Source organism: Falco naumanni, chromosome 4 (genome assembly GCF_017639655.2).
Source record: "Falco naumanni isolate bFalNau1 chromosome 4, bFalNau1.pat, whole genome shotgun sequence".
Taxonomy (NCBI): Eukaryota; Metazoa; Chordata; class Aves; order Falconiformes; family Falconidae; genus Falco; species Falco naumanni.
In genome coordinates this window covers 60,863,035-60,879,635 of record NC_054057.1, presented here as the reverse complement: position 1 = coordinate 60,879,635, position 16,601 = coordinate 60,863,035, and the positions used below count along the sequence as shown (strand labels likewise).

At 46.2% G+C, this 16,601-nt stretch overlaps 1 protein-coding gene across 4 annotated transcripts in view; it reads left to right on the top strand.

Moving 5' to 3' along the window:
* ALS2CL (ALS2 C-terminal like) overlaps positions 1–16,601 on the top strand; it is a 48,533-nt gene that overhangs the window by 14,008 nt on the left and 17,924 nt on the right. For 2 of the 4 annotated variants that reach the window (XM_040591026.1, XM_040591027.1), the window contains exons 2-10: positions 6,092–6,200; positions 7,082–7,274; positions 9,077–9,142; positions 9,849–10,014; positions 10,463–10,591; positions 10,892–11,011; positions 12,825–12,901; positions 13,288–13,354; positions 14,085–14,281. In XM_040591026.1, coding sequence (XP_040446960.1) covers positions 6,092–6,200; positions 7,082–7,274; positions 9,077–9,142; positions 9,849–10,014; positions 10,463–10,591; positions 10,892–11,011; positions 12,825–12,901; positions 13,288–13,354; positions 14,085–14,281 — 1,124 coding nt within the window. The other 2 variants (XM_040591025.1, XM_040591024.1) reach the window with 2 other exon arrangements.

Here is a 16,601-nt window from a genome sequence, read left to right as displayed (position 1 = left end):
GTAGCCCCTAGAGAAAAGCAGAAAAGGTTGGGACAGAAAGGAACAAACATCTCAGCATTGGCCACCAGAGATTGTCCTCATGGCCTTAAGGAGCTCCTGAGTCTGCAAACTCTGAGCTGACACCACGGATTGAGTGAGGAGGTCTCACCCTGCTCATGGGTATGTGTGTGATGGTACATTAAACTATGCTGGGGAACGGACCCAGGTTAAAAAGTAATCTGGTGAAAGCTAGGGTCCGTAGTGCAAGCTCAAACAAATCTTTCCTCTCCCCTTGCCCTGCTTAAGACCAACTTTTAATGCTAATCCACCCCCACACACACACCCCACACCACCACCCCCCCACGCCCCCCCAAAAAAAACCCCCCACAAATACCTATTTTTGATCATATTAATCATGATTATACAGATGTTGAGCTTACTAAGGGGAGAAAACTGATAGTTTGGTTTGTGTTCATTCTGGTTTAAGGTCACAGGATTTTTCTGTTACTTTACACGCTGCGAACTGCTGGCCTGCATTGACTGTCTAACAGTAAACTTTTAATAATTTTATCTGCTAATTTCCAAGGGAGAAGCTCCCCACTGGCAGGTTTTGTGCAGAGCTGTATATTATTCTGGCCTTTAACATGCATCCTTTAGAGCTATACGAATAGCTCTATAAAAAATAGAAATATATAAAAATATAAAAAATACTTAAATATACATTTTATATAAATATAAATATGTATATAAAAATATTAAATATAAAAAATAGAGCTATACTATACAAACTGCTTGGGGAGAGACACAGTGCAAGGCAGGAGCGGTGGGCATCTGGAAGACAACCTGGCAAGAAAAGAGTTTTAAATTTAAAATGTTTTAGGCTACATCCTGCTGCAAAGTAGAGGGGCATTTACCAGTCCAAGTGTAGGTGCCCACGCTCTTTATTGTATTCTTAGATGATTTTAGATGCTGTAGTTAGGAGCAACTCCATTACCAGCAGGAGAGAAAGTGACCTCGACAGTGAAAAGCAGTATCTGAAGAAAAGTTTCAGGTTTACCCTGGCAGAGAAGTATCTGTAGTACCTCTTGGCTTCACTTTGGAATGCTTTTATTACGTCTGTACGAGAGCTTGAGTTAAAGCACCTTTATCCCTGCCTCTGTGAAGACAATGTACCCACTTGACACGGGCTGTAGTAGCAAGGTGCCTTTTCAGCTGCGTGGCAGCAATAACTTGATGGCATCTCAAAGGGTAGGGCAGGGAAGGCAAGGCCTGGCCTGTTTGAGGACTGTATGTGACAAAATGATGGACTGGCCCCATTGCTGAGGCAGTCGGTAGCAGAAAGCTTATGAACTGCAAGGATGGGTGAGATTGGAAGGGCTGCAGTGCCCTTTAGGATGGCTGATGCAGGGAAAGAGAAGAGTTTAAGCAGGGGAGGGGTTACAGCAGACATGGTTGTGGTATTTACATCCCACCTGGTTTAGCATTAAAATGCCCTAAATCTGGCATGGTTCATAACAAGTTTCTCCCATTTGAGAAGTGCTGTTGTTGACTGATGACCTTAGCTTCAGCACAGAGGGGGATTCACAAGAGGAAGCTGGAAAATGAGTAGTCCTTCTGTAGATGTCCAGTTTGTTCCTTAATGAACAGGACTGGTAAGATTGACTAGATGTGTTTCCATGAGAAATTTCGTGTCACATGTGAAATGTATGGGGCTTCCCAGATGTTCTTCTGGTGGAACAGTTGGCTCAGAGCTACAGACTCCGAAGTAGAATGGGGCTCTATGCAAAGCAGGCAATGAGGCTCAGTATTCCACCAACATGTTTCGTTGCTTGATTTCTTATCTGTTCCACCCACACTTCCAGCAATTTCCTGAAACTGGGTATAACAACCTGTTGCAGCTCCTCCAGACATGCATTTTCTTCCTGAAATGTGCATTTAGCAGCTTTGGACAGACCCTATTAGGATGAATGTTCCTCTAGAGGACCCAGGCTGCTCCCATCTATCGGATGCCCAGCAACCACCCAGTTTGGTATAGCTGCTGCATCACCCTATTTCTGCCCTCATTGCCATGCTCAGCAGACAGGCCAGGAACTTGATGAGCCACAGAGATCCGGCGACTCCTACAGAAGTTGTTTCTCAAGGTCTTTTTCCTGTTTCTACATGAATACTGTTATGTGTGCCTTCTGTATTTACGGACCTGTACTGTACGGCTTTCATTTAAGGAGAATAAACACGTGTCTCATACTTTGGAAAATGTTCTCCTAGGGAGATCTTGTTCTCATGGGAGCATGAAGCAGGCTGGTGGCTGTTTTGTTTTGCCAGTGGACGTGGCCATCCTCAAAGGCCATGGACTTTCTGATTTTGCATATAAAACCAGATGCTGTCCCGCTGTGTGCAGCTAGTGGACTCTTCCTTGGAGCTGCATCTCTTCAATTCTGGCCATCAGGAGTGCACCATCTTCAAAGGTCTTGACTCCACAGCAGCAAAGCCATGCACGAAGAGCAGACTACAACCTTGTGAACAGGTTCAAGCCTGCCTTGCCCTTCATGGAGCAAACACAGAATTACAAAACCACCGAGTCATATGAAAGCTGTGTCCAAGCCAGGGGAAGACAGCATGTGACAGCCCCGGGTTTCTGCTCAATGGTCCCGTCACCCAGCGGCACTACAGTTTGCATTCAGTTTTCACACATGTGAATGTATGACGTGACCTCCGTGTGCCCTTGGATGGTCCTGATTTGTTTCCTTTGCCCTCTGTGGCTGAGCCAGTGTTGATTTTGTTCAGTAGGTGACAGATTTCAAACCTTCTTTGCCTGACTGGGCTAGAATAAGTGTGCAAATGCTGTTCTTGCAGAACAGATGGGGAAAGCCTGGAAATGGTGACTGAAACTCATGTTTACCTTAATGGGTGATGTGATGTGATGTGATTGATGTGATTGTGATGTGATATGATGGGGCAACTTGGGCCTTTTTGTGGTGCCAGAAGGGCTGTTTTGAAAGCAGACTGGTGCTGCTCACCCATTCGGCAAACCATGTCTGACTGTCATGTTCAGGCTAGAAGTAGAAAATACAGATTTTCCCAGGAAGGGCAGGAATGTCATTGCTAAAAAGAAAAAAAACCCACCAAACAACACCAAACCCAAATCAAAACACTGTGTTAAATCTTGGTCATGTCATAATGGAAAAGAGTATCCAAACACTTCTGGTTTTTGCAGAGTTAGCTTGGGTGTCTGTACAGTGTTGCTACTGCAAGGGTTTCTCAACCCACATACTGCACCGTGGGAATGCTTTGGGTCATGCCCATAAGGTCTGAGCTCATGTCTTCATGAGTAATAGACCCTCAAAAAACCAGGATTGCAGATGGGCAGGAGGCAGCATGTGGGACCAGATGGTGGTTGGAAGGGGCGATGCTACATCCAGATCAGTAGGTCCACCTTGGACATACATGGTTCTTCTTCCAGCTGACCGTTACAGAAGTAACCAACTAACACTTAGGCTGGGACAGTGATGTTCCTGTGGTGTTGCACATGTGCTTTTCAGCCCTGAGGAAGCTCCTCAGCCTCCTGCCTCTGCTCATGGACTGTTGTGGTCCTGTGGAGCAAAGCTATAGGTATCTGCACCCTTGGTTTGAGTCATTTAGTTTAAATTAAGCCATCTGTATGTAATGAATGGGTTGCTTCTCTGTTTTTTTTGATAAGAGAAGACTTTGGGGAAGACTTTCTGAGTCTACCACCCATGGGTTTTGTTTTGCAAAGGACAGAACATTTTCTTGCAGAATTAAGTAAGGACCAGGTGGAGACATCCTCTCATATCAGAGACATCTACAATGATGGAATTGTCTTCCCTCTTAGCCCCCAAATCAGACAAAACAGTCGGGCTTAAAAAATATAAATAAATTAAATCTACCAGACTGTTACTGAGCAAGCCTGGCACAACCCCACTGACTACCTGCTGGTCTGCTGAAACATTTGAAAATGAAATGCTTTCACACATCCAGCCTGATCTCACTCCCTGATTAAGCAAGCTAATTATGCTTAGATATTTCTAACAAGCTTGAGTGCTCTCTAGGAGCTGTGAGAACCAACTTTATCTTTGTGTCTACAAGACAGGGGATTAGGTGGTAGCAAAAAATAAACTTTTAGATCTGTCCCGTCCTCTGGGTGCTCTGGGGTAAGAGCTGGCTGGCTGCTGTTTTGTTTTGCTTTTTTCTTGGCTCGGTTGCCTTCACTGGGAGGGGCCAGGAAGAATTTGTATCCCAGTTTTTTGACCTGTTCGCATGCCTAGAGCTTTCCTCTGGGATGAATTGCCAGTGTTCCTGCAAAAAACCCCATAGCCTTATGGTCATTCAGACCTTGATATACGAAACAAGGCAAACTAACGAGATTATGAATTTTTTAATGCTTCCCATTTTCTCAGACAAATGACGTTTAAGAGGTGGTGGTTACTAAGGAAAAAACATTCTCATTCATCTCTGCAGTCACTTGTGTCTGGATCGGAACAACCACTGAATACCAGGCCAGCTAACCATTCAAACTGCAGTGTCTCTTGCTCTATGACACCGTTCCAGCCCAGGCTCCAGGATGACCTGGAAAGTGAGTTTTGAAGCAGAGTGTGGTCCTTAGCAAGGAATCCACCCACGTGTGAAGCTTAAAAATGAGGTGTTCCCACCTAACTCAGTCACCCCACCTGGGTGACCTTTTTGGAGTCCATGCTGAGATGCTCAAGGTATTTCTTCCCATGAAGTATAAAGTAAGGTTTGGCTTCTACGTGTTAACTTCCCAGCATCTCAACAAGGAGAATGCCTCTCGCCTATTGTTTGTTGCAATCAGGGTAGAAGTTCAGGATGTTAGAGTATGCCACCCACAGATAGCCCCGGTTCAGCTCTTCCTGGAAGCAACACAAAGACTCTAGTTATCTCTATTAGTAAATAAATTTGGTCTAGCCTCATAGCCAAGTGGCTATTGTATAATCTATACGTAGCTAATTTCTCCTTACCTCTCAAAATAGCACGACTATGTGCAAGCTACCTGTTTCAAATGGTCCCTGGATAACATCCGAGGATTGTCTGGGAGAGGCGCTAGTTGGCACACATCAAAACCATGCCAGTGCCTCTGCCACCACTTTAGCAATGTAAATTTTCACAGCATGACGTCACATCCTTGTCTGCTTACTATCATGAGCGTAGGCTTTGAGCGTGCCCTACAGCCAGGCTAAGGATACACGTGGACAGACCATATACAGTCCCTTGAGTTTGCTGTTTTGCTTCACAAAGTTAAAAGAACCTTAGTTTTGTATTTTTATCTCCATTAGTAAGATTGGCTGACTCTGCCCATCGTATCTTCACCACCTGGCCTTCTTCCAGCTCAGTCTCTTATGACATGCTGTTAGCTGGCTGCGCCCATTTCCTCTGATACATTTCTTTAGGGAGGTGAGGCTGGGACAGAGGAAGCTACTGGAGTTTGCTCACATGGGTTTGCTGCCTTGCCTTTTTTTTTTTTGTTAAAGCATTTCCCACTTCCATTTTAGGCAAGCTTCCCTGGTTGACGCAGCAGTTGTGACATATAACCAGCAGTGTAGTGTCCTGCTTAGAAAGGACTACGCCAGACGTCTGTTCCTCTGGAGGGCTGGATGTTCGGGCATGGCTGGCGTGGCTCTGCAGCTCCATACCATAGCTTTTAATGTCAAGAGTTGCAGAGCGAGGCACCCAGGCAGAAAACTGGTGAGAGATACAGAAAGAGATGCTCTGCTTCATCCTTTGCTGCCTTCAGGGATTTTCTCCTGGGAGAACAAATCTGGCACTAAGCAGAATTAACACCTATCAAGAAGTTCCAGTGGTGTGGAAGAGGTGTCGTGGCCAACCTGAGAAGATCTTCAATTTGGGGCATCATGAAAATGGGTTATAGTCTTGGTGGCCTTCTGTGACACCTGCTCATGTTGAGCTATTGGGTTTCTATTTCCTCTTCTAACACTTTAAAATGCTTTTTGGGGACAGCAATTCTACCCATGTGTGCTGTCAAGAGCAGGACAGGCTGATTGTTTGCATGAGCACTGAAGCCTTGGCTGATGGATACTCTTGCAAGGGAGTTTATGTGTGCCTTCTGTGTTGTGTCCAGGACATGTGCACGGCCGAAGTAACTGCATCTCTGCTCCAAGTGGAGGAAACCTTCTCAGCATGCCTGGCACGGATAGATGCTCTCATCCTCAAGCCTCTGCTCCAGGCAGGTAGGTCAAAGACGACTACTTTTTTTGTCTGTGGTTCTAGCCTTGAGTCACTGGCACACCTATGAAGGGATTTATAACTGAAACTCCACAGCTCTGAGGACTTGCTGGAGGCTGGTTTGCTGGACTAAGTGGAATGTAGAGATGTTTCGTTTAAGATAGTGAACTCTTAAGGATGCCTGTGGCCTTTCATTCAAGCCTAGGACTGTGGTTCCTGTTGTTTTTAGAGGTTAATCGAGGTACTAACCAGTATCAGCCTGTACTCCTGCTCCGAGGCTGATTTCCATCATGGTGTGTGGAAATCCAAAATGTATCTCACACATACGCAACCCCTAAACCATGCCCGTCCTGCCTCCCTGCTCACAGCCGATGGTCATGCCCATCTCTGAAAGTAAAACTTGTGGGTGCAGGTTCTGAGCTGGCAGCAAATCAGAGCAGCTCCACTGAAACAACAAATCCACATAAATATTCACAAGCCTGTCTGGCTAAAAGTTGTGTGACTGGATTAGGCCCATGGGGTGGTTTCCTTTCCTGTCACCGCCTTTCTGGTCTAGCCTCCAAGGAGACCAGGGACAGCCCTTCGGGTCAGGGGCAGAAAATTTTCTGCTGATGCTTGTGCCTGAGCTGGGGCTGAGCCTGGCAGGCTGACCCGACCACGTCCTGCGGGAATGGGGAGGATGAAGCCGTAGTTCATGCAGTTGCTCACAGGGACACAATCCTAAACAACCATCATCTCCTTCCACCCTGGCATAGTTTTCCTGTAAGAATATGTGTGCTTTACACTGAAAAATTGGGCTGGGTGTTATAGACAGGCAATGTTTACTACAAGATTTCTTGGAGTCCAGGCTCTCTGATGGCCTTTTCCCCCCACCTTTTCCTCAAAGAGCCTAGTGACCAGAAAGGAAAGGAGAACTTTAAGCTCTTCCTGCTCTTGAATGACCGATTTCAAGCTCTCTGGGACCTGACAGAAGAAAATTACCGGAGACTGAAACAAAAATGCAGCACCTCCGAGTCATTCTGCATCCAGGACATTTACACTGTCTGGAAAGGAGACCTGTTTCTGAACCTCTACATCCAGTAAGTACAGTAGCATTTTGGAGCAGCGTAAGGGACTAAATTTATTAACTGGTAGGTTGGTGCAATTAATTTGTTCAGTCCTGCCCACTAGTCCTCAGTGGTTAGGTCAGGGAAGTGCTACAGAATATAGCCTCTGTGCAGGCAGCATGGTAAGCAGCTTTTGTTGTAGCTGCAAGCACGCTTGTAAGAGGCAGGATTTTTTCTTGCAAATACATTTTTTTAAATGCATCTTGAAAATGGAAAGAGGCCAGGTGTAGAGTTTGTGCCTGGGTAATTCATGAGAGTGAAGCTTGAGCTGTCATCAGTAACAGAAAGGTGTGCACAAGCAGGTTTAAAGGACTCCTAGGGATGAGGAGAGATGTCGTCACTAGGCACAGTTCATGTTATGTGTTTGTGCCACATTTTTGTGCTTTTGGCAAGGGATATGATAGCAAGTGATGGATGTAGTGTGAGGTGAAAAACATACTGCCCTATTGCTGTTTCTATAATGAATTACATCTGCTCCCCATCTGTCTGCAAGGCAAAATAAAATGTTTACCTAAAGCACTGTAGCATGTGTAACCTGTGTGTTGATGTCCTAGCATGAAAAATGGTTCACGGGCATCTGAGATGACATAAAGATCAGACAGCGTTCAATCCTTCATTTATTACGTGGGTCATAAATGTGGCCAAGCTTTTGCCAGATGGGCTGGTGCCGCCTGCGCAGCTTGGCACCCGTACAGGAATAGGAGATGGGCTGTCTCCTCAACATTGCTCTTCATCCAGTCTTGGTTTTGGTGGTTTTTATGCATGTGGAGGGAGGAAGGAAGGACTGCTCTTTGTTTTGGTTTTACTTGGGCAGCATCATTTTAAAAAGCAGTGCACAACAGACTTTGTCTGTATGTGAACGGGGTTTGGAGCAGTGCGTGCTGTTCATTTGGGAACTGATTCAGTGAATTAAAACCAGTTTGCATTAAAAAGGCATACAAAAGATGAAAACTTGTGCTGAGGTTTCAGATGGTACAAAGGAGATACATATCTTAAGATCTAATTTCCCCTCATGAAATTAAAACCTGTTTTTGCTGGTGTCATGCAAAAAAAAAAAAAAAAATAATATAAATGCTGGTTCCTACCTACTTGTGCTGACTCTCTCTGTGCAGTCCTCTGTACAGTGTCTCAGGCTTATTGGAGTGCTGTAGGAGGAAGCAAAGCCACTGTCCAGGGACGTGAAAATCAGCAGTAAATACATGTCCCTGAAAGATGGAATAAATTGTAGTGAGCCTGGACTTTATACATGGTATCGGAAAACACTACTGGAAGGAAGAGTGGTATTTGCTGACAAAATACGCCTTGATCTCCCTCTAGTGTGAGCTGAGATACATTGGTGTGTAACCTTGACTTGAATTTACCATCAGTAATACAGACCTGATACTTTCACTTCAGCCAGCAGAAATTCATACCTCCGATGCTGATACCTTAAGCTCCGACACTGTAGATTTGCTTTCCAGGACGGTTGCACAAGGTTGTTTCTGCTTATGCTAAATGCCAGGATGATTTAAACTTCCCATAGTGATACCAGTGCAAAACTCAACATGGCAGTTAAACCAAGGAGCTGGGAAAGGGGACAGAAGGGGAGTGAGCCAGGGGAGAAGTACAGTAGCTACAGCCCACTTGGAAAAGTGGACTCGACATGAAGTTTTCAAATGAGCTTCTTCCCTTTATCACTTAAACCTCATAGCGAATGTGCATCTCTAACTCAGCTTGTGGTGACCTGTGTTGTTTGTTGTTCTTTGGGTTTTTGTTTTTTTTTTTCTTGCCAACAGGTATTTTGTCACTTTTGCAAACTACGTTGTAGTCCACGGCTTTGAACACGCCACAAAGAGCAAAAGGTCAGTGGGGTGAAAGATGCTTATTGAAGGGGGTGGTAGGAACCCAGGGATGTTGTGTGGCATAAGAAACTAAACCAGAGTGAGCAGCACTGAGCACCGCACCTTGCAGTGATCTAGGTTCCAGCTGCCTCTCCTCTGAACTGGTCGTGCTGGCTGCTCCTGCCATCTTCTGAGACCACGGCAGCAGCTGGTGAAAGGTTTCCATTACAGATCTCTCTCCATCTCTTTCTAGCCATGCACAACCCTTTTTGTAGGAGAGGATGCCTGTAAACTTGAAATTCAGGGGTTCAGGTAGGGGGTGGGACCTGAGGAAGGATGATGTGGCGATGTGGCAGGAAATTTCCACTGCTGGTCCCATGTGCAGTCAGAGTCGCGTGGAAACAGCAAACGAGGACATGAGCACTAGATGTGAGCAGAGTCACAGCCGCTTTATCCGAGTCACCCTCCTGGGCCGCAAACCATGCTGGATGTCGTGCCGTATTCTGGGGTCCCTGCTTGGAAAGACCACTGGGCTGGAGGCGGGATGGATCGAGCTCGTGTTTGCCTCATTGCCTAGTTTGCGTGCAAATATATTTGTGCTATGTTATCTCCTGGTCTTTCAAGTCTTTCTATACCTTCTCTGTGAGTGCGGTAGCTTATAAAGCTTGGAAGGCAATTTGCAGCAAAACCAATTAAAGAACCTTTGTCCTAATTAATTGTTTTGCAGTGAAGCCTGGAAGCACCATAAGACAGTGCTGAAACAATTCCTCACAGACTTCACCTCCGAGACCTCCATGTCACTGGCCTTATACACTGTCCTTCACAAACCTATCCGAGACCATATCGAGCAATATATACTGCTCCTTACCAAGCTGAATGAGGTTCTCAAAGAGGTAGGAAGCTTTATGTGGTGTTACTTGACTGCTTTGTGCTAACACCTTATGCAGGGTTTGTGGGGCTTTGTGGTGGTATCAGTGAATCCAAAGCAGGCTGGAAGGAAAAAGTTTTCCAGTGGACAGCTGGAGTGGTGGTAACCAGCACCAGTGGGGTACAGCCCGCCTGAAGGTCTCAAAGCAATGACCATCGGCCACTCCAGCGCAGTACGAGCTGCACATCACACAAAGTAGCTGCAGTGGGTCAGGTAACTGGCCTAAGGTTTCCTACTTCTGCTGGTGGCAGAGATGATGCTGGATTTGGGATGCTTCCCTTGCAAAGGGGGTTGGGGTTTAGCTCTCTTAGCCCTTTAGATTCAGAGCTGCTGAGGTTTTCCTGCAGCTGTAGCCCAGAGAGTAGATGTCCTGCACAGCCATCCGAAGCTCAAGCCCTGTTTTCTTCTGTCAGAGCTCTGTAAAGGACGTGGTTACCAGTGCCATCAAGGAATATGCGAAGCTGGAATCTTTCATCAGCCAAGTCCTGGATGAAGCTTGTTTTACCAAGTCCTTATGGAAATCCTTGGGCTACAAATTCACGGTGAGTCACGGATGTAGAAAGTGGTTTGATGGGGAGCTCTTTTGGAGATCTTACACTTCTACTTACCCATGGAGGAAATCTAACAAAGATCAAGAAGGGCAAGTGGAAGCCTTGAAGAAACCCTATGGTCACTGGGTGCTTTAGAGTGCTGTGTCCAGCTCTGCTGTCACTGTCATTTTGTGCCACGAGTCAGATGGTCTCTGCAGGAGCTGTTGGCTTCAGTGGTGTGCCCTCTCCCAAATCCTGATGTTTCCTGATGCTCCTGACCCTCCATCTTGACTTCTGTTGTTCCCTCTGCAGGATATGCTCTGTGTCCCTGAGAGGAGGCTGCTGGAAGATAGCAAAAATCTTCCTGTCTCTTCCAGCATGAATCGATCTGACCGGATCTTGCTCTTTGACGATGTCCTTGTGCTAATTCAGGTATGTCTGCAGGCTTTCCGGGGGACTGGAGGGGCAGCGCAGATAAACAACAGTAAAATTCAGTTTCCTTTGAAACTGAAAATGTAGCAGACTGTGGCTGTTGGCAAAAGCTTGGCTCAGATCCATGCACCTGTGGTTTGCACCGGAGAATAAAAGAAGGCCAAATGAAGAAAGAAAAGAAGAGCATCCACACAGCTTTTTCCCCAGTAAATGTGTGCTAGCCAGCCACCACAGGCACCTTCTAGTTACCCAGGCTCATGCCTGCATATGAATCTATCGATTTCCATCCTTGCTTATTCAAAGGGAGCCTGTTGGGTCAAAGTTATTATACTGTAAGCACTCGTGCATAGGGCTAAATATGATTTTTTGTGGTTGATTCTGCTAATGGCACGGGAGCAGAAGTTGCAGGTGTTCTTGGGGCTATTTCAGGGATTTGGGGCCTGGGTGCAGGGCAGACAGGGAGTGTCTACAGCCGTGGATAGCTGGGTGAATAATGTGTGTTCAAAGCTGTTCTGCACCATGTTAACTATGTCCAGCTTGGCTTGCTCTGACTGACAGCACCTGTAACCAAGCAGGGCAGCAGGGCTCTCTTCATATGCACCTCTCTCTGCTTGCTCTTTAGTCTTGTGCCAGCCCCTCGGGTGTCCAAACACACGGCTGCTTCATGAGCCGATCCATCTCACGGGCTCTTCCAAACATGAGCCTTTGCGATAATGCTGGGCACTCCTAGTCATCTTGCAGGGTCTTGGCCCGAGGAAATAGGGTGGTGATTGTCTCACCCGACTTTACATTATAGGTTTCTTAGCACTGTAGTGATTTGGCTGTGAGCAAGTGCCCCCAGGCTCCCTTTGTAGTCAGGGGAGAGAGACATGCGCTGCCTGGGTGTGGTTTATCTGACCTATTTTAGGTGCCAAAATTAGGATAAGTTGAATCATGTCCTTGACTCCATTGTCTAGGCTGAAAGCACAGAGCGACTAGCTTACATGGAGATATCTACATGGTAGACAGCTCTGGTCAACAGTTCCCACCATGTCTCATCTGCTGCTATGACTGTTACTGAGGCTTGGGGAGATATAACTGGTCTGGGATTGAACTGGTTAGCTTAGGCAGCTAGCAGGGCTCTGCTGATGAGAGCTCTGGTGCTGGAAATCTGAACTTTCCACCCTTCCCTGTTCCCCCAAATCTGTTTAGATACATCGCTGATTAACTCACGGTGAACTTCACAGTGCTAGTACCTACACTTGGCCGACTACATCCTTACAGACAGCAGCTCTGTAATGTGGGCATCTGGACTTTAGACATGGAAGGGAGATATAATATTAAATGCAGTCTTACCGGGTATTTCAACTGTTTTAGTTTCTTCTGTTTGGTGTGCTAGGTCAAAATAGCCACTCTTTACATTTTGTGCTTGTGGGCTGCGATTGGCTGCCTGGAGTCCAAACCCTAGATAGATCACAAGCAAGATTACGGCATACTGGGTGCCAGGGATGCTTTGGGAGTTTGTCATGTAATGGGGAAGAAACTCTTGCAGAGACAAGTGCTGTCTAAGAAGGTCTGTTTCTGTTGGTTGTAGCTATGGCATTATGGCATTATATATACCAACTGTAAGCATTACGCTAAGAACTTTCTTCCTTCTCCTGCGTTTCTTCAGTCTTCAAGGTCTGTCATTGTAGTGTGGGACAGACGTGTGGACCATAAAAGAGGGAATTTACAGTGCTGCAAGTCTTGCTCTGCTGTTCAATGCATTGACTAAGTGGGGGCAACGTGTGATGTTTACACCAATAACAGGAACATCTTCTCCCTTTTATTCCAGGGAAACAGCTTTCAGAGCTTTGATCTGAAGCTTGTGTGGGTAGATGAGAACTGCAGGGAGAAGTCAGCTCCAGGACTGTAAGTGAAAAATTTCCACTTGGAGGTAAAAAAAAAATAATTGTACAACTTGATTGCAGAACTGAGAAAATGATTCAAAACTTTGTCCCATCTTTTCCACACAGTGGGATTGGTTCTGGGCTATGGGTAATTGCAGCACTGCCCAGCTGGGATCACAGTAGCTTGGATAGGCATCGCTTGCTTTTGATCGATTTTGATATATCAGCAATAATAAAATGGTTTTGCCTCCAGACCTTGAGAACAAAGATGAGCTGAGTCCCTCTTGAGAAGATAAAACTGACTGCAAAAGCACCACTAGCTTCTGAAAAGGAATGGGAAGAGCAGGAGCTGCTGTTTGACTGAGAAATGTGTTTTTCATAGTCTCTATAATGCCTTCTGCTTCACAGGTATGGACTCCGCATTATAACCCCAGAAGAAACGTTCCTTCTCTCTGCCAAAGACCCGCAGATGAAGGTTAGCAGTGGGCAGGGTGTTTCTGTTCTGCCTGAAATCCTGGTTACCCAGTTTTGAAATAGGGGACCGGCACAGAGGGGGTGGCAGCTCTGCGATGGGGGTAAAACGTTGAGTGCTGAGTGGAAGCTGAAATGCCACTAAGCATCAGGATTTCAGCTTCCAGATCAGAAGACAGATTAGTGGGCTCCGCACCTGCTGAAATGCTGCTGAGGCCTTTCTGCTGTGATTTTTGCTATTTTTTTATTATTTAAAGCAGAATAATAAGCAGTATGGGGTTTGTTGTTTTTTGTTTTTTTTTTTTTAATCTCTCCACTGTCAAGCCAATATTCTATTAGCTGTTGGCCAGAGGTGGCTTGAACAGTTGATGGTAAGTGAAAAACATCCAAATGCTGGACGTGGGTTTGCCCTGGACAGCAGTGCGTGCTGCAGAGCTTGGCAACACAGTCCCATCACCATGGTCCTGTGCCAAGGCCAATTAGTGGTGGTGAGAGTCAGGCTTAAATGACGTGGAAACATTGTGCATTGGTGCCATATCCAGCTTGCAGGACCCAAGGTAACACCTGCTCTTGATGCTGTAGATGGGCCACAACTCACCAGCCCAGCCAGCTGAATGGCTCAGAACTGATGGGAACCCACCAGCTTCTTGCTGCTTCTCCTGAAGTAGCTCCTGTTGGGAGCTATTACACTTTCTTCACTCGGTAGTCCAGCACTGCTCTTCTTCTGCCCCCAGGCTGTTTGGGAGTGGAAGCTGAACCAGGCTGTCCGCCAGGCACTGAATGGGAAGCGGGATTTCCCATTGTGGGGTGAGACTGGTGAAGGCAGCAAGCCCCCGTCCTGCCGCTTCTTCACCTACGTCTTCAGGCTGGAGGGCAGGTTCAAGAGCGCGTCCTACGAGGGCGAGTGGCAATGGGGAAAGCCGCATGGCAAGTAAGGAGCCTTTTTTCCCCCCCTTTCCTAAGCAAGAACATGCAAAGATGGTCCTGATGCCTTTGTGTAGCACTGCCTGGATCCAGCAGATGAGCAGCTGGAGGTACAGATGCCACGGAGTGGCTGTGGATATGGGGTGATCCATCCCACGCTGAGGGCCTGGGCCACAGGCTCTGGGCTGGTGGTCTCCCAGGGTGTGCTGTCCTCTCTGGTTCCTGCCTCACTTGCTTCCAGAGGGAAATTTGGTATCGAGGACAGATTCAGGGGGCAGCTGGGACATAGTTGCTCGATTTTAGGGTTTTCTCATACCATGAGTCCTGTCACGTGATCTGTTGTATTGCAGGTGGCTCACTAGTGATGCTGGTTGATGCAGTCAACTACAGAGGCTGCCCCTGATAATGTGGCAATGATCACGCTGAAGGTGCTGCATGGGCTTATGCCTGCAACTAGGACTTAGACTTAAGCTAATGTTTATTTTCAGCCTAAGACATACAATCTCACTGTCATGATAAAAAAAAAAAAATCTGATTAAAAGCCTTTCCTTGTAAATGAGAGAAAAACTTTATCCTGTGCTATCAAAATCTATTTTAACATCCTAACTATTATGAAAGGAATTGGGGGAAAAAAATACAGGCGAGGCTCAAATGCACTTCTTGGGAACATAAGAACTGTTCACTAAATCCAACTGAAGTTTAAGAGTGAGCTCTGCCAAAGGGAACGGTCTGTAAATCAAAGGTTAATTGGTGCCAACCAAAATCTCTTTGACATAGAATAGAGCACAGTCTCTGGTTTTGTGAAGAAACATGAATCATGACCTACCTCCACAGCCACCAAAATGGGCTGATTTGGAACTTTTATACTTGCTGAGTTTTACACAGTTCACAGTCACTATTGAAGGAAAAAGGAAGCAAAGACTTAGCTTGAAAGAGCCTTACAATAATGAGAATATCCAAAATTAAAAGCTTAATCCTGAATCTTATGTGGAAGAGATAGTGCCTTGCCCTGGAACAGGGTTAAAGAGGTGTTTAGAGCAGAGCCGTGCATCTCGGTCCTTCACATCATCCCCACTGTCCCGGCACCTGCACTCCTCGCAGACATCTGACAACCACCGTGTGCACAGAGGGACAAGCATCTCTCCTTGCTTTCCATCTCCTCCTGTCTTAGGGTTGGAGAAATGAGATTAATAAATAGCTCTGCTGCTTCAGATTAAATGATGTGACTGAGGCATCCCAGGAAATTTGTGGCACAACTAAGTGACTTCAAGTGCTTTTAATACCTGGGCTTTTAATTGCTTAATTACTAGGCTTTCCTTTCCACTCTTGAAATTACTCTTCTCTGTGACTTGCTGCTAATACAAAGTTACAGAGCAGCAAAGCTGGGCTTGGTGGCTTGTTCACCTCTGAGGGAGAGGCTGGCATGGCAAAGAACAGGAGCAGAAAGCTGCAGCAGTATGAGTCAGGGCTCTTCAGCAAACTCATCTGTATTCATCTGACACTGTTGTGTCCCGGTGCTGATGACCTGGTGTGGGAAAGAGATACTCCCACTGAGAAGTAGATTAAACCATCACCACAGCTGAAGCAGGCATTCTCTCTGGCTTGCTCTCCTTTGCTAGCATTCGTATTAGCAAAGCAAAAGGAATTCTGTTTTAAATCCACTTAAAACTAATCTGACCACTTCCCTGTAAATAGCAGAAGAGCCTGTCTCCTGTAGGTGTTTAAAGCAACAGCCTCGGTGAAAGTCAAACAAACGTGTCATGGTTTTGGCACTGCACCATCTTCTATTGTCTCTGGTTGGGGAATCTGTAGGGAGCTGACTGCGTCTGGGATGATGAAAGAATTAAAACAGTGAGTGGGTGGGGGTGGGGTGGCAGACAGGGAGGGGGATGCATTCACAACCGGCATGGCCATGCAGTAATTTGAGTGTCACATTGACCGTTCCAGTCTCATTTGCACTCTTTACCTTGTGTAATCATTTCTGCAACCCCCACACAACAGAGATGGAAAGATATGATCCCTTTAGGCCAGTGCTTGTCTCTTTTGTTTTCATAGTGCCTGGCACAATGAAGTTCTGGACTGCGGTGTCATTATGCTGTCTATGGGCTGTGCCATGCTGGAACGCTGGCTGGCTTCATCACAGGCTGCACTGCAATTACAAAAGGATCATGTGCAAGGTCCTAAACTGATGACCCAGCAACTCTACAAAATGCTCTTGCAATTAGGGAACTTGGAAGAGGATTCTTCCCACTCATTCCAGGGCATGAAAACATTATGGTATTAAATCCTTATAGTGCAAACCAGAGTCCCAGAGGTGCCTGGAGAAC